This window comes from Microcebus murinus, chromosome 11 (assembly GCF_040939455.1).
Source record: "Microcebus murinus isolate Inina chromosome 11, M.murinus_Inina_mat1.0, whole genome shotgun sequence".
NCBI lineage: Eukaryota > Metazoa > Chordata > Mammalia > Primates > Cheirogaleidae > Microcebus > Microcebus murinus.
Window position 1 is genome coordinate 70,781,938 of NC_134114.1, and position 22,186 is coordinate 70,804,123.

General features: G+C 36.3%; 2 protein-coding genes across 14 annotated transcripts in view; one reads left to right on the forward strand and one right to left on the reverse strand.

Moving 5' to 3' along the window:
- Window positions 1-14,417, forward strand: RFESD (Rieske Fe-S domain containing). Of its 10 annotated transcripts, XM_012773973.2 has the most exons (6): window positions 140-553; window positions 1,233-1,311; window positions 8,661-8,721; window positions 9,264-9,439; window positions 9,541-9,575; window positions 11,223-14,417. In XM_012773973.2, exons 4-6 carry the CDS (start codon window positions 9,265-9,267, stop codon window positions 11,484-11,486), a joined length of 474 nt encoding a protein of 157 aa, XP_012629427.1. In that variant the 5' UTR covers window positions 140-553; window positions 1,233-1,311; window positions 8,661-8,721; window position 9,264; the 3' UTR covers window positions 11,487-14,417. The 10 variants fall into 10 exon arrangements, with proteins under 10 accessions (XP_012629451.1, XP_075864315.1, XP_012629427.1 ...); XM_076008200.1 differs by lacking the exons at window positions 140-553; window positions 1,233-1,311 and adding an exon at window positions 39-93; XM_012773953.2 differs by lacking the exon at window positions 1,233-1,311 and having other exon boundaries at window positions 140-574.
- Window positions 13,937-22,186, reverse strand: part of SPATA9 (spermatogenesis associated 9) — a 24,084-nt gene continuing 15,834 nt past the window's right edge. For all 4 annotated transcript variants that reach the window (XM_012773925.2, XM_012773916.2, XM_076008197.1 and 1 more), the window contains exons 4-5: window positions 20,417-20,512; window positions 13,937-14,416 (exon numbers count right to left, since the gene is read on the reverse strand). In XM_012773925.2, coding sequence (XP_012629379.1) covers window positions 14,129-14,416; window positions 20,417-20,512 — 384 coding nt within the window. In that variant the 3' untranslated portion in view covers window positions 13,937-14,128. The remainder of the gene's footprint in view (window positions 14,417-20,416; window positions 20,513-22,186) is intronic.

Here is a 22,186-nt window from a genome sequence, read left to right on the forward strand (position 1 = left end):
CGCGCGGTGACTGGAGCTCTGGTTTGCGCAGTCGCATCACCCAGAGGCCGCGGCGGGCGGGTCTCGCGGAGGCGGAGCGAGAACTACGGGACTGTAAGTTCTGTTCTCGCCGCGCGGGGTTGGGCGAGCGGGGGCGGAGCTCACGGGGCCGGCTGCTTCCGGCCGGGCCGTTGGGGGCCTGGGCTAGGGCTTCCGGCGGTTACCAGGCTGCGGTCGTGCGGCCTGTGCTGTTGGCCGCTGTGAGTGCCGCGGCCCTCCTGGGCTTCGGTTCGGTGTCAGTTAACGGTGAACCCTTCGGGGCAGGTTTCTGCCTGGGCGGCCCACCGCGCTTGTTCACCTTGAGACTGGGCCGCAGACCTGCCGCCTCAGGGGGGGCAGGCAGGGCGTTGCTACCATGTTTTCCTTGAAATTTGTGCTCTGGAAAGTGTAAAAGATGCTCCAGGATTTCTGCGGTCCCGGCTGTCCTAGATGTTCGTCTCCTGGGGTCCAGTCTGCAGTCGCAGACCGTCCTTCACGAAATGTCTAACACAGCTAAGTTGAAAGGACCTTAGAGGTGACAGCTAGCTAACTTGATGTGAGCGTTTCCTGCGGTTAGGCTGTACTCTAAACATTTGAGATGTAATAATAAAACATTTATCCCTCACCACACCCCAGCGTGGCGAGGCTTTCTTACGACGAAACTGCAGCACAGATAAATTAAGCAACTTGCCCTAAATCGCGTAGAATCGGGATTCAAACCCGGTCTAGCTCACCTGTGATCACAGATCTCTATTAACAGACAGTGGGGGCGATTTGCAGAGCGGCTGCGTGACTTATATTATTAGGGAAGTATTCAGTATTAAACATTTGTGGATATAACTCTTGCACATTAGCCCTCATTAATTAAAGAAAAATTCGGGGCCGTCAGCTTTGGTGACACATATCACAAATATAAATGTCAGTAATATATATCTCACCAATCATCAGTATAAATTTTCGTTAAAAGGTTTTTGTGTCTTCAAGATGGTTTACTTGCGGGTCACATGTTTTTGCAAATCTGGGTGCTACCTGAATGAAATTAATATCTACGCCTTGTTAGTTTTGTGAGGCTTAATGAGCTAATATATGCAAAGTGTTCAAACCGTAGGCCCTCACTGAAGGATAGCTAGTTTTATCTATTATTCTGCCATTCAAAACTACTATCTAAGGCATTTCTCTTCCCTAAAGCTAAAAGCAAGGGTGTTACCTTTCAGATAAACATTCTGATAATGTGTAGACCAAGTCCCCAGACTTAGTAAAAGCCCCTTAGTCATTGCTCAAGAGGAGTGACAAGTAAGTATCTTTAATTTCATGTCTCTTTCGTCTCCAGTGTCTTATGAAAGCTTGAGTTACAATATTTTTTAAAATTTCGCTTTAATTTATTTCCTGTGTTGGAAAGGGATCTAATAGTGACTGAGGATCGATTTAGCTAATTTGTAACTTTATATTGAGTGACCACCTATAGAAACCTAATTTTAGAGACAAGCCAAAATTTTTCTTGAACAGAATTGTAGAGGAGAAACAACTAAATTTTTCACAGGGAAGTTTTCATCTAGCTCCCAAACTGGGCAAATTGTTTAATATTTCACTTTCTTTTATTCAGTTAAGATTCTAATATCTTAAAGTAGACTCAAAATAGAGGAAATATGTGGGAGTTTATGAATAGTTCATCAAAATAACAGTAATTAAGGTGAACAAATAGACTTTTATTGTCTGAATGGACCATGATATTCATAATATGAAGAATAATATGGGTGTTAATTATAAATAGTCATCAGATATCATAAATAAATAGTACCATTTATGATACATAGAGGAAACATGAGATAATATTTTCCTAAGCAAAATGCAAGGCTGTAATCATAGTTCTCTGAAACCTTTATCATTTAGCCCCAGCCTTCTCTGCTCATTTCTTATCAGCTCCTTCAAAGTTCACTACAGTTTTTCTTGGTTGGAGGCAAAGCCTACAAGGCTATATGTTCCAAGAGACTGAAATTTGAGAAAGGACAGTGTTTGGTTCTTATTTATTTGGGAGTTCGAAAAACATAATTAACTTTTGATGTTAGTTTACATCTGTTGTATTTTGTTATTTGCTTGATAGTAGTATTTCTTTTCTAGTTTTTGCCTAGAAAAAGAATCATTCATTTGCTCATTTAGTGTCAAGCTTTGAAATAAGCTGTACAAAATTCACAAATAGTTCATTCATGTTCTGTGCTCAAGGGGATAGAAAGTGCAACTTTATCCCAATTTTCTTGGGTCTTAGGTCATTTGCTACATAAAGTAGGATACAACTTTAATATTGAAAAGAATAATTCTAAATATAAGAATTAACTAAATATTTTGAGACATTTAAGAAATTTTATGTTTATTATCCCCGTGCTTTTCTTTATAAATATGCCCTATGTACATGTATCTATCTATGAATAATGTATTGTTTGGTTTTGCCAGATTTTGCACTTGATAAAAAGGGAAGCATATTTTGAATTCTTTTTAAATTTTTTCATTTGAAGTTACATTTTTGAAATTGATCCAACTTGATGTGGTGATAGATTTTTCACTGCTCTACAGCATTCCATTGAATGAATGTCCAAATTATCCATTCTACTGTTTATGAATTTCGAGTTGATTTTTGTCTTTTGCTTTTATAACCATTCTTGTGCATGTTTCCTGGTATACCTGTGCACATTTCTCTAGCACATACCTAAAGTGGGATTAGTGAGTCATGAATATGTTTAGTAGGTAATGTCAAACTGTGGTAGCACTAATTTATGCTATCACTAGCAGTTGTTCCATATTCTCACCAATACTTGGTATAATTTTTTGCCAGTCTGGTGGGTGGAAAATAGTATCCCATTTGTGGCTTTGCTTTGCATTTCCTTTGCATCTTCCTACTAATGAGGTTGAACATCTTTACATGTGATTACTGGCAGTTCAGACTTCCTTATCTCTGAAATGTTTGTTCATTTCTTTTGCCCATTTTTCTGTGATTATTTGGATCACAGATTGTTCTTACTAGTCTATAGAAGTTCTTCATATATTCTGAATCTTAATCCTTTGTTGGTTATATGTGTTGTAAATTTCACATTTCTTTCTTTTCTTTTTCTTCAGACCATTTACCCTTCTTTCAGTTAATTCATTTATCTGTTTCCATTTTTATTGTCATTATCGCACCTTTGTTCTGTCACAAAATATGATAAGTGCTGCATGCCCAATTCTGAAGGTAAATACTACCACCTGAGCAATTTGTATACTTTGGACACCTACCAAAATCAAGTAAAACCAGATGACTGTTTAGAGATAGTATTCCAGCCTCCTGTCAGCCATAGCTAACCCAGGAAATCATGGCCATGGTCCTCTTTGCCTTTCCTTAAAAATAATATATTTTTGCTTTTTTATTGTGAGATGATTTTTAAAAACAGCATATGTATTTTTTCCATCCTTTTTTTTTTTTTTTAAGTAACCAGGTTAAAGCAAGGATTAACAATGCAAACTTCAGAGTACAAGTTTGACATCCCTATAATTTTCTAAGCTTGATTTGTGTAATGCTTTCCTTTAAACACTGAATTCAAAGCTCCTGCCTCTCCTCATCAATACACTTGCGTGTATGCATGCACACAAACACACACCCCTCTACCTACACTTCAAGTTTGGAGCCCAGACTTACAGTAATATATGATATCTGTCTTCCACATGGCTAAGAACTAACCCTCTCAAAATAGTGGCCTATAAATTCTCCCTTTATAAAGTTCACTCCTGACACACATAGAGATTATGATCCTAATAATTTGTTTTATGAACTTTTAAAATGAGCCATGTTCTTTTCCTCTTAACATTTTAAAACTCCCATAAGTCATACAGGATTAAATAAATATTTAGAGAAGCCATCAGGAAAATTCTCTGCAGAAGGCCTGAAGCCACTTGGCACTTCTATGAACAAATTTTCCTTATTTTGGGAAGGAGATTGGGTCCATAGTAACCATTCTAAGCTCAGTATACCAAGGTCTAAGTGCCTTCTTTAAAGAAGTTGGATATATTTTTTTGTATGTAGAATGTTAACCTAAGACTTGAATAGAATTAAAATGGCAAGTTTCATGTAAATTGTTATCCTCTTTAACTTCCTATGAAATATGACACTATTACTGTATTTGAAGAGGGTGCTGATGATGAAAGATCATCTTCCTAAAATTAGAATATTTATTTGAAGTTGATATGTGATTTTTAATGTTGTCAAATATCTTAAATTGTAAACAAGTGTATGTGTGTTTAATATCATGAGCATTCCATAGCAAGCTGCTTAGTGTTTAACAGCAGCCAGGTCTCTACAGCTAATGTGGGCCATCACTTTGATTCACTTCCTTTCCTTTTCCATATGTAATTATTTGTCTTACATAAGATAGAGTTGGATACCTCTCAGGCTTTCTGGGTCTTCCTATAGCTTCCCATTCTAATTAAATAAATCCATAAAATGATGAAATTGTTAAAATGGAACTGAAAATGCAAATATTGAGTAAAACCTAGCCTTGATACAACCTTTAGAATTATTGTTACATTTTGCTTTGAAAGTCTTGTGTCTGATGTAAATGTCTATTGAGGTGTAATACGATGGCAAAAGAAGTATTTGGGGTTTAAACTACACATGTATTTGGAGAGGCCAAGGTGGGAGGATTACTTGAGGCCAGGAGTTCAACACCAGGCTGGGCAACATAGTGAGACCTCATCTCTACAAAAAATAAAAATTAGCTGGGTATGGTGATGTGTGCCTGTAGTCCTAGCTACTTGGGAGGCTGAGGCAGGAGGATCACTTGAGCGCAGGAGTTTGAGGTCACAGTAAGCTATGACTAAGCAACTGCATTCCAGCTTGGGTGACAGCAAGACCCTGTCTCTAAAAAAATAAAATACACATATATGCCATTTTTAAGGCTTACTGTATGCTTAACTGAATTTTGAAGAATAGCTGCTGAATGTTATACAGTGATGCATATGAGTCATTATTTTGGTTTAAGGCCCAGATCAGACCTATAACCCTTGAGCATGTTCCTATAAACAATATTGAGATATTTCTTAGTCTCGATGTTTTTCCACCTTTTGATTTCTATATTTGGCCAAAAGGATATTAAAGAGTGAAATAGAAGACAAACATTAGAAATACAGGGAAAAGAGAGTAGTAATGGTTATATTCTAAATGTAAGCCCTTGATACTAACCAGTATTTGATTTCTAGAAGGGTAGAGGTATAGGGAGTTAATGAGCTTACAAATAGAAAAAGGTACAAGATAGGCCCAGCTCTTAATGGAACAACCAAAGTTTCAGGACAATTGGTTTCCTGGGAACCCCAGGTTTACTTCATGTATCATTTACTGTATAATACATGGAGGGGGCCAGGTGGAGCAGATTTGACCTCTGCCTGCCTTTTTGTCTAGGTTACCATTTATTTGCAATTTGAGCAGAATATAAGGGAGCAGTGAATGAATTTCATTTGATTAGCAATAGTTTGGAGACTTCTGCTGGTCTTGCCTCTCTTCAGCCTCTCTTCCACCTGACCTCTAAATGCTGAAGTACTTCAGGGATTGTCTTAGACCTTCTTCCCCGTCTATACCTCCTCTTCAAGTGATTCCACAGAAAACTCCCAAATTTTTCTCTCCAGTAATTCTCAACTCTAGTCTCATATATGAGACTGCTGACTTGATAATAGCCACTTCGATGTCTCTGAGGCACCTTAAACTCATTATGTACAAAATGTAGCTAGCTCTTGATTTTCCATCCCTGCAAAAATATCATTACTTTCTTGGTCTTTCTCATCACAGTCATTGGCACTACAGTCTACATAGCTGCACAAACCTTAAACTTGGGACTCATCTTTATTTATTTTTCTATAGCTCCCTCCTTCCACTTCATCAACCCAGCTTCTCTGTGCCTCAGTTTTCTCACTGTACTATTACAATAATACCTTCTCTTTAGTAATTTGTTGGGGGATTAAAGAGTTAATAAATAAATATAAAGGCTTTAACTCTTTGCACTCGCTTGCTTTTTTCTCAATTACTTTATTCTACTCGGGATTTAATTTTTTAAATACCCCAGATTTTATAAAGCATGGCAGTAGAATAAAAAACTGGAGTTTCTTTTCATACAAACTTATTTATTTGGATTTTTTCATATTTCAAATTATTGATACATTCAAAGAGTAATTTTAATCTCTATAATTTTTGCTAACTGTGTCGAGTCACATCGAGTGCAAAGGGTTAAAACAGTGCCTGGCACATAGTTAGCACAATACAGTTGTAGCTACTGTTGCTGCTGTTGTTACTCCTTTTTCTTCCCCATAGAGTCAACACCCTGGTGCAAGCCACTGTCTCTTCCATGGACCTCTGCAGTAGCTTTCTGATTTCTGTGCTTCCATTCTTGTTCTGCTACAGTCCATTCTTCACAGAGACAGGTCATTCTTTTATAATAAAAATAGATTACATCACACTCAACTGCTTCACACTTTTTAGTGGCTTCCCATTGCTCTTAGGATAAAATCCACCCACAGCACTGTACAACCTGGCTCCTGCCTGTTCACCAATCCTGCTGTTTATATTCCACTCTGCTGGAACATAATCTGGCTAATTTGTTCCTCACTTAACCAAGATTTTTTTTTTCCCTTCAGGCTGTTGTATTTGCTATTCCTTCAGTATGGAATTCTCTTCCCCCAGTTCTTAGCATATTTAGTCCATTTGCATTTTGGAGATTTTGGCTCACTTGTCATCTCAGTTACCTTCTCAGCCCATTCTTAACAAAATTGCCTCTCCCTGTTACTTTCTCATCTCATGTAATCCTGTTTATTTTCTTCATGGCTCTTATGATAGTGTGTGGTTATTTTATGTATTTATTTATTATCAATCTCATCAACTAGAATGTAATTTTTGGGTGGGAAGAAACCTTATCAGTGATACTTCTTGAAGTGCCAGTCACATAGTGAGTGTTCAGGAAATATTTATCAAATGGATGATAACCTCTAATGAGGAAGAAAAACATTGCAGAAGGAAAATATGAAAATCTATTGTTGAAAGTTTTTATTTTATAATTCTGCTGTGCTGAAGATTATGTTCAATAGCCATTCTTTGATAATTTTGCTTACTTGCTTTTTTCAAACATATATTCCTCCCTAAATATATTACTGAGCAACTTGTCCAGCAGTGTCCCAAAGATAAAAGTAGGTTGTGATTAGATGTTACTAATCACATTAGTAACATCTGTTACTGTGAACCCTTAGTTTCTGTCATCTGTCATAAGCCTTTAACTTCTGTCATATAATAAAGGAATTGAAGTAGCCCTGCTCCAAGATAATGGTCTAGTTCACAGCCTGTTAAGGACCTGGCTCTGCCACCTGCCTGCACCATGAAACTTAGGAACGAGAGGGGGTGGGGTGCACAGCAGGAGGCACATGGAGGGTGAGGGAGAGGGAGAAAAGCTTCATCTGTATTTACAGCTGCTCTCCTCCCCATCACTCACATCACCACCTGAACTCCAAGACTCCCCCACACCATCCATGGAAAAAGATTGGGGACCACTGGTCTGGGTATATACAGGATCTCACACCTAGATGTGACAGGCAGCCCCTTTCCTGTCCACCCACATTGTGAAGTGAGCTTGCTTTATGCCAGTTGCGGGGCTGCATATTGCCCAGATGGTTGAAGATTCCCATTTGACGGCAGAGAGCAGAAACCATGCAAGGGATAGCTGATAATATACTAATTAGGAAATAAAGGAAAAATCAAAACTCTTTGGTCTCAATTTCTGTCTTGCAATTTTTTTTTTTACATGCAAAGATTCAAAGTAAGTTCTTGGCTAGAGGAAAATCTGTCTTCCCAACCCTAAGATAATACAAAATTATTCACACTTTTTGAAAGTTATCAAAACTACCACATTCTATATCCTGAGATAGGGAGGAAAATCAGGAATGTCTCCAGAAACTTTGGAATAGTAACTCTTATCTCTAATAGAAAGAAGTTAGGAATAATACGGGATAGATTGGGGATTAGGAATAGAGAAAGAATAAATATAAAAATTCTTGAGAAGTAGTATGTATCATACAAAACATGTAAATACCCACATATGGGAAACCCTTAGGAAAATCCTCTGTATGGGGCCCTGATACTAATATATCATGATGTTTTCTTCTCACATGGAATCAACAGACTGTGACCATGTTCTTGAAGTATATGGAAAGGGGGGGAGGTGTAGTTGCTCATGCCTATAATCCTAGCACTCTGGGAGGTCAAGGCAGGAGGATTGTTTGAGATCAGGATTTCGAGACCAGCCTGAGCAAGAGCGAGACCCCGTCTCTACTAAAAAAATAGAAGTTAACTGGACAACTAAAAATATATAAAAAATTAGCCGGGCATGGTAGCACATGCCTGTAGTCCCAGCTACTCAGGAGGCTGAGGCAGAAGGATCGCTTGAGCCCAGGAGTTTGAGGTTGCTGTGAGCTAGGCTGACACAGCAGCACTCTAGCCCAGGCAACACAGTGAGACTCGGTCTCCAAAAAACAAAAAAGTATATGGAAAGTCTCAGGGTCGCTTTCAAAGAAATAGACTGAATATCTGTGCCAAGAAAAAATATATTTTGTAATACCTGAAAATTTTCCTCTATAAATCAATTCAGGAGAAAGTCATCTCTTTGACCAAAGTAAGGCAGAAGAAAGTAATGCCAATTTCTATTTGAGGTAAGAAAATGAAAGGTCTCCATTCATACCCACCCCCTCTTGCTATAATGGTTGTCTGGTTGTGCCTGTGAAGCGCTGGCTGTGTAATCTAGGCAAAACCTTAGCCAAGGGGCCCCAGACGATTCACACTATCAGAGAATCCTAGCTTCAGCAGAAGACGGAAAATAATGCACATAATAACTGAATGTTGTTTATTATTGAATTTGATGGGGAATAAAGGAATAGTGAAACTTAAGTCTCTGTGTCTTAGGAGTTCTGAAATTTCCTTCTTAAGCATTGAAATGAATCTAATACAACTCTAGCCCTAGAGTGGAGAGTCCTCCCTAATTTTGGTATGCTTGGGGAATCTCTAACTCAAAGTAATGACTAACTATAATTCAGTATTTATAAATGTTTTATTTTATATAGCAGTGGAAAAACGCCTCCATTATTCTCAAGAAATTCAGACTATTCATTCTTATGATTATCTCTGTGATTTAAGTTGTAGCCAAATTAGTGTAGACTGCCATTTTCTTTCTTTTTTCTTCTTTTTGTTCAACTAGCATGAATCTTGATGACTCTGTAGAAGAACCTGAAAAGAAGGAATGTTCTCCTGTCTGTGTTGGCAAAGAAGATAACATTAAAAAATCTGGAAGAATGACAGCTGTTGTCCATGATAGAGAAGTGGTCATTTTCTACCACAAAGGAGAATATCATGCTATGGATATTCGCTGTTACCGTAAGAGTTTATTTTTCATTTGTTCAATTTTATTTACTAACCACAAAACTATCAAAATTCAATTTTTTAGTGACTAGATATAATATTCAATTTCTTTTCAGACTCAGGAGGACCTTTACACTTGGGAGAAATAGAGGTATGTAAAATTAAATTGATTCTCAACAAACTCAGATGTTTTCTATTTATATTCTTATTTTATTTCATTCTTTATTAAAAATAATTTATATTTGGTTGATTTCTATTTTAATGCTTTGAATATAACCTTCAGTATTCCAGGTATTCACAACCCACCCTATAATGTAAAGAAAACCATTTCACAGATATTTATGAGAAATATGCATGTCTTTTGACCTAGCAGTTATACTCTGAGATATCTATCCTGTGGATATAATTGCACAAATGTTTAAGTATATGTATAGGAAAGGTTCATTGTAGCATTATGTATTATGAATAATTGAAGGCAGCCTAAATGTTTTAACAATAGGAAACTGGTTAAATAAATTATGATATAGCCAGGCTGTAGAATTGCTGTACTATGCAACCATTAAATTAGTGAGGTAGATCTATGTGTGCTGTTATGGAGGGATGTCAACAATATATTATGCCTGAAAAAGTAAGTTGTAGAATAGTAGTTCTAATGAAATCTCATTTTCTTATCAAAAATAATACTCACTTTTTACCTTATATACTCTGCATAATTTGAATTTTTTACAATGAGTATATATTGCTTTTATAATATAATATACAGCATAAATATATTTTTAAAGAAAGAAACCACACTTTGAAGTCTTAACTGAGAAGAAATGGGGAGAATTGCCTTTGCTTCCTTGAATTCCAACTTGTCACCGAATTTTTTATTTTCTACTTCATGAAACTGATCTCTCTCTCTCTCTTACTGGAGCAAAGCACAACCTTAAACTTAGCATTCCATTCTCTACACTTGATCCCTGCTTGGTTCCACACCTGTCCTCATGTTAAAGGACATATGTGTGTTGAAATTGTGAAAATGTGAATGTTTGCTGACAGTTTTATGGAGGTACAAATCAATATTACTGCACACTTTTGGTGTAGAGAGAAAATTTAAGCACCTGCTGATGTTAGTTTCATAGAATTTCCTTTAGTTTCAGTCCAAGGGTTTGGTACTTGAAGTGCTGTCCATAGACCAGCAATCTTGGTGTTACCTGGGAGCTTCTTAGACATGCAGAATCTCAGCCACATGCCCCCATTACGCCTACTGAATTTAAACAGAGCTGCATTTAAACAAGATCTAGGTGATTCCCATGTTCTTTAAAATTTGTGAAGCACTTCATTAAGACAATTAAAAAGTTGAGAATTAGCTACTTTGCTGTTCTATTAACATGTGTTCTCATGCCTTTAGTAACCCCTCTTGAATTTATATCTGGAGCTTACAGTTCCTCCAGCAGCCAGTGAAAATTCCTACAGAATCTCTTGAAGCCCTTGCCCCATTTCTGTCAAGGAAGTGACATTAACATCTAAAAGATAACAGCACAGCTGTGGTCACATGGTACAGTTGCTTGAGCAAGTCAGTCTTCTGATAGAGCTCTAACTGGCGTTCTAATCAACTTTAAGGAACTTGATGACTGTTCTCAGATTAGGTTCTGCTTTATGCCCACTAATTTGTAAATAGGAGTAAAAAAAAAGAGAGAGAGAAGCTGGCTTGTTCTTTTAATTCGGTTCTTCTGCAGTAGATTCTGTTCTGAGTCTGTGGTTTATCATGAACATTTGAAATACAGAATATTAAATCAGGTATTTTCTTTCCCAGGATTTTGATGGACGACCATGTATTGTTTGCCCCTGGCATAAATACAAAATTACTTTGGCAACAGGAGAAGGACTATACCAGTCTATAAATCCTAAAGATCCATCAGCAAAACCCAAGTGGTCCTCCAAAGGAATAAAGCAAAGGATTCATACAGTGACAGTGGATGATGGGAATGTTTATGTGACTCTTTCTAATGAACCTTATAAGTGTGATTCTGATTTTTATGCCACTGGAGATTTCAAAGTAATTAAGAGTCCTTTCTGATAAAAAATATATAGCAGTGAAAAATGTGTATGTTTGGAAATATTTTTTAGAATAGGTTTGTTTCAAGACCGAAGATGAATTTTTGCCAACATAGACACAACTGTTACTTTTAAAATCATATAAATATGAGAGATTTAAGAGCATACATACTTAGCATGATATAAGGATTACCATCAGGATCAATAGAATACATTTTATCCAATCCTCTGGATTGACTGGAATCTGAAAGTTATAGGTTCTGGATGTTCAGTTTACAAAGGATGAAAATAACTTGAAGTAAACAATAAATAATAGATAAAAAGTAAGATTTAGTAGGAAATACTTTTATAGTAAAAAAATCCCTATTTGATATAACATATTTTATTCTGAAAAAATTTTAATATATACAAAGTAAACAAAATAGTATAATGAACCTCCCATCATTCAACTTCAACAATTGTCGGCATTCTTGTTTCATTTATAATTCTGTGGATTTCCTACTTCTCCTATTTGATTGTTATTATTATATTTTTTTAGGTAAAATTTAAATACATTGAAATGATCAACTCTTAGCTGTACAATTTGTCCAAATATATAGCAGACATTTTCTACTTTAAAAATGTCTCCAGGCCGGGCGTGGTGGCTCACGCCTGTAATCCTAGCTCTCTGGGAGGCCGAGGCGGGCGGATTGCTCGAGGTCAGGAGTTCAAAACCAGCCTGAGCAAGAGCGAGACCCCGTCTCTACTATAAATAGAAAGAAATTAATTGGCCAACTGATATGTATATAAAAAAAACTTAGCCGGGCATGGTGGCGCATGCCTGTAGTCCCAGCTACTCGGGAGGCTGAGGCAGAAGGATCGCTCGAGCCCAGGAGTTTGAGGTTGCTGTGAGCTAGCCTGACGCCACGGCACTCACTCTAGCCTGGACAACAAAGCGAGACTCTGTCTCAAAAAAAAAAAAAAAAAAAAATGTCTCCAGAACTGAGATCAATTTACATGCTGGCTTATAAATAAGAAGCTTACTAGTGTGCTATACATGAAAACCGAATGAACCTTGGTTCAATTTCTCTCTGGTCAAGGTAGATCTTGAAGTGAGCAAGCTGCACACAGCTGCTGCCCAGCCATGAAAGATGTAATGTCCCCTATTTAGTGAGCCAGTGTACTTTGAACACCTTATATGGAATTTTCATATAAAGGAATTTTTTTTTAATTTTTAGAGAACTGTGTGCATGTGTGCACAACTGTTTCCTGTAAATGTTATAGAGAGAAGAGATCTAAGGTTTTGTTCCTCAAAGTTCACAAGCAAGGTTGCTGTTCAGTTGGTTTACCCTGGTTTTACCCTGCTGGTTATTTATGGCCAGCAGTGTTCTGATTGTCTGGTGCCCACACTCTAGCAGTTGTTAAGTATTTTGAATAACACCTTAGGAATAACACTGATCACGCAAAACTCAGCAGCACATGGAATGTAAGAGAGTAAGTGGGACCAGAAAGAACTAGGATGAGTAGATTATGAATTCAGAGTGAGAAGAGCTGTTGTCAAGATTGGAACCTAGTCTCAAAGGACAGTCATTTTAGTGGCATAGGATTAAATTAAGAGTCTCCGAACCTAATACTTAACATTCTCAGGGGCCTACCTGGACTCTTCCCCTTGGTTATTGTGAAAATAGTAAATGAATAAGGTGTGTATGGCAAATGGTCTGCTTACAGAACCCTTTGCTACATATTATTCCATTTCCTTTTCTGCTGGAATATGGGTAACATGAGTAGCACTTGCTACTCATTTCTCAGACTACTGATGAGCCAGACTTGGGCTTTTTATAAACACTGTTTATGGCAGCAGCTACTCACCAAGTACAAAAAAATGTACTATCTCTGGGATAGGTCCATCCCAGCCAATTATATTAGGTGCTCGTCCTTCAATGACCAGTCAGGTCTTGACATATGTCCAGAATTTAAAGCATATAGAAGAAATCAAAGTACCTCCTGCAGGCAAAAACTGTGGCATTTTGATTTGCGGGGCTAATTACAGAAGCATTTTCTCTCAGGAGCCAGTGACAATAGTGAGTAGTATGGACTTGATTTCTCATATCCCATCATGTCCTGTCCTCATATACAGAAATCTTTTCATCAGATTTGTAAATAATATTTAGTTTTATAAATGTATGGCAGCTATGAATTGCAAGTCCTTCATAACTTTACAAGTGAGTTATAAAAGAAATATTAATAGGCAGACTCAAACTCTGCAGTCATTTATTATAAAAAATAAATGTTCTTTTAGTATCTCTGAAAAAGATATGTAGCATTTTGATAGAGTTTTTTCTCCCAGATAAATAACTAGACATGAAAAATAAGTCTTTAATGAAAACATAAATGTATTATAAATATTCCCATGTCATAAACCACAAGTGTAAAATGTAACCCACCAAAGGGTAAATTTTCTTGTTCATTAAAAATACATAGTCAAAACATAAATTCTACACCAAGATTCATTTTATTTTCTCTACCATATAAATATTAGAGAATGACATTTTAGTAGTAATCCCTTCCCTTTTTTAAAAGCAGAGCAATTTAGTACATGTAAACTAGTCTCCTAGTTTAGTCAGATGCAGTGTACCATTAGATAACTCTTAAGCTCTGTTTAGTGGTATTTGTGTTCAGGTTTGCTCATTCATTCGTTTCAGCTGATTGGTCAAACACAGAATGTAAAACCTGGATCTTATTACTCTGCTTATTAGAAGGAAGCTTGGTGCGATCTGCAATCTTGTCTGGCTTCTCTGGCAATGACCTGTAAGATTTTGCTTTGATTTCACTGTCAGGAAACAAGGGCTCTGAAAGCACAGGCTCAGAAAAAGCGTTTCTAAAATTTTCATTCTCCTGTCTGTTTTGCCGTATGGATTCTTCTTCTTGGAAAATGTTCTTAACTTTCTCCAGCACAGCATTGACGCAGACTGCCTATATAATAAACAATTTTTGAAAAGTAAAGTTTCTTTTTAAGCTACTAACCACAGATCAAAAGGACAATAAAATGTTTAACATAAAGTCATTAATCTACATATTCCAATAAAAAAAGCACTTCCTTTCAGGACCCCCAGCACATGATAAGTGTTGGCAGATTGATTCCTTGTTCTAAATGTATTACACCACAATTTAGAGAGCAATTTACAACCTAGTGTACTTAAGTAGGGATGGGTTTTACATCTTTTTTCCCAATTCATTAGATGTTTTACATCTTTATTCTCCTGATTTAACTAAATGAAACATTTTTCTGAGAGATGGAATTTATCCCCAAACATGTTAATATTTCAAAGTAGATTTTTTGTTTTAGTCTTCTTTCCCCTAGACCTTATACCTCCGTGTGCAATGGGAAGGACATAAACATTTTGGTAAGAATTTAGAAGGCTAGTAGATCAATGATTTCTAAGCAAACATATGATACACTTCCTCCCCCAAAATGCCATTCAGTACTTTAAAGAGTGTCAAAATAAAACAGACAGAAAAATAACTTCAAAATTTAGTCACTAAGAACTGTATTCATTAAGCCTACGCTAAGTTTACTAATGATGAAGATGATGGTGCCAAGTATTCAAGACAAGCAATGAGAATAGAAAATTCATGAAATACGAGAAGACAAACTAGTTTATTTCACAAAAAAAATGCCTCAAGGTAATGTAATGGACTATGAACACTTAGGTTTTCCTGAACAGGTAACAGGAAAAGGACCAAGGGCCTTGGGCTTGAATAGCCGCAATTTCTTCTTGCCCCTTGCATCCTCCTTTCTTGCCTGCCTCTCACAGAAAGGAGGGATGCAGATGCTCTCCCCAAAGTTAGTATGTGGCTATGTGACTCTGTGGCTAATGAAATAAAATATACCTGCTGAGAAGGAGATTGGGAAGGGTTTTTGGAAAAGTTTTTCCTCCTATATAAAGAGAAAGACTTCCTCTTGCCTCTACCTATCTCCCCCTTCCTGATTTGGACATTGATATGAATGTGATACCTGAGCATGAGGTAATAAACCTAAGGACTAAAAACAAGTTTTTAGAAGAAAAAGATAGACTCTGGTATCTTAGGTTGTTAGGGCTGCTCTTTAAAAATACCATAAACTGAGTAGCTTATAAACAACAGAAATTTATTTCTGACAGTTTTGGAGATTGGGAAACCCAAGATGAAGGTACTGGCAGATTCAGTGTCTGGTAAGGGCTAATTTTCTGTTTCATAGATGGCATCTTCAAGCTGTGTTCTCATATGGTGGAAGGGACAAGGCATCTCTCTAGAGCCTCTTTTATAAGGGCACGAATCCTCTTTATGAGGGCTAGCTCTCACTACCTAATCACCTCCCAAAGGCACTACCTGCTAATACCACCACTTTGGGGATAGGTTTCAACATATGAATTTGGGGGAAACACAAACATTCACACCATACCACCTGGGTTCTTGAAGGCATTGTAGATCCACCGTACAAACCTGGGAACTAACTCCCAGCTTCTAATTAAGGTATTTGAATGTCTTTATTGATCAAGGTACTGTCAGGTATCTTTTGTTACTTGCACAGCTAGAAACCTTCAAATCCATCACTTCCAGCTGCACATGGCCTCATCCATTTATCCCAAATATGATATTTTCTATGAATGCCATGTTGTGAAAAAAGGTTGGAAAGCCCTGTCCTTCCCCCTGTGCCCTCACCTACAAAATATATCTCTGCCCATTCTAATCACCTTTGTCCCAGTCTCAAAAAACGAAGGGTCTTGATCAAGGTCAGTAACCCTCTATCTTTGCTTTTAACTTATACCCTACCATCTTCTCTATGAATTATTCTGTCTCTTTAACCTCTTCACTCTTGACTAGCTCCTCTCCTGCAATCTATAACATGCTTTGAGTATCTTCCATCCTAAAATTTTAAATTTAAAAATCTTTGAGACCCTTTCCCTATTGACTGCTACATACTCTCTTTTCTTGGTCAAACGAGAGTCTATGTTTCCATTTTATCATTTCCTGTTCACTCTGAACCCCACTTATTTCTGTCTTCCTTATCCCACCATGCCACTGAGGTAGCTCTCAGGATGGTTAACCTCAGCATCTTGACTACTAGATCTAGTGGACACTTTAAAAAGTCTTCATTTTATTTGACTTTTTCTGCTTGTATTTGACACTTAACCACTCATGACTTCCCAAGTTTCTACTTCCTTGACACTATTTCTTCTGTCTTCCTACTTTTCTAATTATTACTTCTTTTTCTCCTTAATGGATTCTTTTTAGCTCACCTTAAATGTTGCTATTCCTGATACTCCTGTCAATTTACCACTCTTTTCACTTGGTATAGTTCCACACTCAGGGCATTAACCTCCAACATATATATTATTTGTTTTCAAAACCATAATTCCAACCTGACTTCTCCCAGGCATTAGATACATAAGTGATCAATTATCAGGTCACCAAAAAACAATTTCAATTACCTACTTATAAAGTTCACAGCAAGAAAATTTATGTGAGATGATTTCAACAGCCTTTGAGAAATTAAAGTTTAATTTTGGTTTTAGTCTTGTTTTTATTTCCCCACAACCATTTCATCCTACACATTTTTTGCAGTGTATTTGCATCCTAGCTTGTTTGAATGTCAATTTTGCATAAGATTCACATTTAAGATATTGAGAACTTCTCCCAAATGTAAAGTACTTACAAAATATTTCGTAAATTCAGGGCTTTTTAAAAAAATTGTAAATCAATACATTTAAAAGCAAGTTACAGCCGGGCGCGGTGGCTCACGCCTGTAATCCTAGCACTCTGGGAGGCCGAGGCGGGTGGATTGCTCGAGATCAGGAGTTCGAAACCAGCCCCAACCAAGAGCGAGACCCCGTCTCTACTATAAATAGAAAGAAATTAATTGGCCAACTAATATATATAGAAAAAAATTAGCCGGGCATGGTGGCGCATGACTATAGTCCCAGCTACTCTGGAGGCTGAAGCAGGATTGCTTGAGCCCAGGAGTTTGAGGTTGCTGTGAGTTAGGCTGACGCCATGGCACTCACTCTAGCCTGGGCAACAAAGTGAGACTCTGTCTCAAAAAAAAGAAAAAAAAATAGCAAGTTATTCTACTTTATTTTTTTTTAAGGATGTCATGGTTGTTCTTAATCCTTTTCTTTTCCCTATACATTTTAGAATTATCTAGTCAACTTACACATGCACATATACCTGCTTGGATTTTAATTGGGACTGCACTGAATCTATAGATTGTAAGGGAAAAAATGTAATCTTTATTATTGTGTATTTCAATATGATGTAAAATATTAACAAAAATGTGCAAGAACTCTTGCAAAAAAACTCATAAAAATGATTAAGAGAAATTAAAGAAGTTCAAAAATAAGTAGAGGGATATATCACGTTCATGGATTAGAAGAAGGACTTATTCTATCTATTGTTAAAACATATTAGAAAGCTCCTGTAATTAATGCAGTGCTGAACTGGTACAAAAATAGACAAATAGACCAAATGAATAGAACAGAGAATCTCTAAACAAACCTATATTTAAAGGACAATTGATTCATGACAAAAATGGTATTCTAGGACAATAGAAAAAGGTCTTTTTTCCCCCCAATAAATTGGGTTGAATCAATTGGATAACCCTGGAAGGAAAATTTACCCTTACCTCATACGAGTGCCAGATGGATTATAAATCTAAAAGTGAATGGTAAATAATAAATCTCCTAGATTATAACTGAGGAGAACATTTGCATGACCTTGGGTATAGGTCAAGATTCTGTAAGACACAAAGGGCACTTAACATAAAGGAAAAGGTTAATAATTTGGACTATATTATAATTAAGATAATCAGCTTTTTAAAATTTTATTATTTATTTTTAATTATTATGGGTACATGATAGTTGTATATCTCTATAGGTTGTGTGATGTTTTGATACAGGCATACAATATGAATTAATAAAATCAGGGTAACTGAGGTATCCATCACCTCAGGCATTTATCATTTCTTTGTGTTTGGAACATTCTGATTCTACTCTTTTTTTTTTTTTTTTTTTTTTTTGAGACAGAGTCTCACTTTGTTGCCCAGGCTAGAGTGAGTGCCATGGCGTCAGCCTATCTCACAGCAACCTCAAACTCCTGGGCTCAAGTGATGCTTCTGCCGAGTAGCTGGGACTACAGGCATGCGCCACCATGCCCAGCTAATTTTTTCTATATATATTAGTTGGCCAATTAATTTCTTTCTATTTATAGTAGAGACGGGGTCTCACTCTTGCTCAGGCTGGTTTTGAACTCCTGACCTCAAGCAATCAGCCCGCCTCGGCCTCCCAGAGTGCTAGGATTACAGGCGTGAGCCACCGCACCCGGCCATGATTCTACTCTTTTAGTTATCTTAAAGTATACCCTAACTTATTGTTGATTATAGTCACTTTGGTGTGATATCAAATATTGTTCATTCTATCTAATTATATAAATACATTTTTGTGCCCATTAACCATTCCCACTTTATTCTCCCTCCCCAGTACCCTTCCCAGCCTCATTCTACTCTCTGTCTCCATGAGATCAATTATTTGGCCACCATGCCTGGCTAGGAACTTCTGCTTTAGAAGACACTGCTAAGAGAGTGAAAAGGCAAGTCACAGAATAAAAGAAGAAATATTTTCCATATATAATTAAAAGAGGATTTGTTCCTAGAAAATATTTTAAAAGTACAAACCAATAATTTTAAAAAAGACATCTCTCAATAGAAAACTGGAAAGAGACTTTAACAAAAATTCACAAAGAGGATATCCAAATGTCCAATTAATGTATGCAAAGGTATTCAATCTCAATAATAATCAAAGAGATACAATTAAAGCCACAATGTGATAACACTACATACCCACAAGAATGACTAAAATGAAAAAAATTGACAATACCAAGTACCAGCAATGTTGTAGAACAACCGGGACTTTTATAAAATCAGCCAGGATGTGTGTAAATTTCTAAAAACCATTTTAGAAAACTTTGGAAATATCTACTAGACATGAACACATGCATACTCTAGGGCCTAGCAATTTTACCAAAAGATATGTAGAGGAATATTTATAGCAAGCTTATTCATAATAGCCCGAACTAGAAATAATCCAAATGTTAACTGATAAATAAATATTGATGTAGTCAACCGATGTAGTCAATACTACACAGTTATGAAAATGAACAGACTACTTCTACAGGCAATGAATGAATCTCACAGTGATGATATTAAGCAAAAGAAGATAAACACAAAAGAACATATATTAAATTAATTATATACAGTTGGGTCAAACTGTCTATACTACAACAAGTCAAAATAGTGGCTTCCTTTATAGAAGAGGGTAGCAACTTGGAGAGAGCACCAAAGAGGCTTCTGGAACTATGGTGATATTTTGTTTCCTGACCTGGGTATGCATAGATTAATAGATTTTGTGATAATTCATCAAGCTGTGCACTTTCTTCTCTGTATCTTATAGTTTTTTAAAGTATAAATTTATGAACAGAACATAAAGCCCTTATAATTATAAAATATTTTATATTTTTATCAGGCATAGTACTAGTAATCCCAAATACTCTAATACTTGTGTCCTCTGAAGTCAGAGACCCAAAATGATGGAATACTGAACTTTACTCAGTCGTAGCACAAAGGCTGAAACAAAACAACTATATAGCTAAATAAAAGCAACACTAAATTTTTTTGACCAAAAATCTTCAATCAGTAACAAACTTTATTAAAAATAGTTTTAGTTATTTAAGCAAATTGGTTTTTGGTGAATTAACTTGGCTCATAAGAAAAGGAAATTTTCAATATAAAATTATTTTGTGTAGCAAGAGAATGGCACCTTAGTTTGTGAATGGGTACCATTAAAGATAATGCTATACAGTACACTGTTGTACAGTGTTATCGCTAGCATTATATAATGTAAGTAGTTTTATTTCTAGACTCTAATAATTTTCTTAACTTACCAAATAAATTAGTGCTGCATATGAAGCATATATTATGCTAGTTAAAGCAGTCTTTGCTGGAAAGGAAATGATTTCAAACAGAGAACCCTTTCTGACCTGCAAAAACAGAAAAGATTTTTTTATTAAAACAAGAATTTTCAGTGTTTCAATGTCATATTTATGTTATTTGTAAAATGAGAATTTAAATATTTTTCCCCCTAAGGAAAGTCATCTATTTCACATTGTGACAAATATATTAGTTTACTTTTCTCCTTTTAACAGGAAGATATTTTCTTTTGCTAATCAAAACCTAGAAAAACCTTGCATTTCTGCAATCTAAATTACTTTAGCTTTTCATAATTACCAACCGTGCACACTAGGAGGTGCTGCTGGGCATATTAGGAAAACAGTCTTTTCTTTGTTCAAATTCATGTAATCATTCTTTACTAAATTATTCATAACCTCAATTAAGCTAGCAGCAATCAAAATACTAAGCATTTCCTAGAGATTAATGACCTGCTTGGAAATATTAATCACGAGACTGCTCAAGGCCAGCACTAACCTTAGAAGATCGATCATTAAGCTTCAGGAAATGCTCTGTGCTCATAACCAGCATACTATTTTGAAATGTAGATAAGTATGAATTTGCCTCTCCTATGTTTTCAGTTTCTGACAATAGATGTCCCTGCCTCAAACATATCAGAATAACATACTCAGTTTAAGGGAATTATACTGTCTTATAGGCTACCTCTGCTGCCTTGAGCAGGATATGAAATGAGCACATTAGAAAAAACATTCCCTTCCCATTCAGCAGTGAAGTGGCAGTTAGCCATGCTTCTCTGAAGTAAGAGCCAAGCCACTCAATGGCTTCAATGAACTTCCAAAAGGTACAGGCTGTAACTAATAAAATCATGTAAATGCACAGTAAAAAAAAAAAAATGCACACAATATTCATTACATAATGTTCATTGAAAAGTTATTTATAACATTGAAAAAATTTAAGCAATGATACCAGAATGGTTAGGAAAATGATGCTATATCCGCTCAACAGTATAATATGTAGCCTTTTATTTTCATTTTTGAAAACTTTTTATTTTTAATTGACACATTATAATTGTACATATTTATGGGGTAAAAGGTGGTGTTTGCATACATATCTATGTTGTACAATGATACAACCAGGGTAGTTGGTGTATCTATCACCTCGTGAATTTATCATTTCCTTGTGGTGAGAACATTTAAAAGCCTCTCTTAGAGCTGTTTTATAATATGCAAAGTTTTACTAGGAGCCACAGTCACCTTACTGTGCAACAGAACAGCAGGATTTATTTCTCCTATCTAATTGCAACTTTGTACCTCTTGGCCAACCTCTCCCCACCCACCCCTCCCTCTTCCCTGCCCAGTCTCTGGTAACTGCTGTTCTACTCGCTACTACTCTCTGCTTCTATGATATCAACTTTTTTTTTTTCTCTCTGTGTCTGGCTTATTTCATTTAATGTGATATTCTCCAGGTTCTTCCTTGTCACAATGGCAGGATTTCATTCTTTTGTATGGCTGAATAGTATTCAGTTGTGTATATATACCACGTTTTCTTTATCCATTCATCTACTCTTGGACACATAGGTTGATTTCATATCTTGTCTATTGTGAATAGTATGCAGCCTTTTAAAAGGTGCTTCTGAAGAACATGTGATGATATTTTATTGAACAAACACAGGACATTGTGTGCCGGGTCCTGCTGTATATGCTTTGATAAACATTCTCATTTGTAAACATTCTTATTTAATTCTT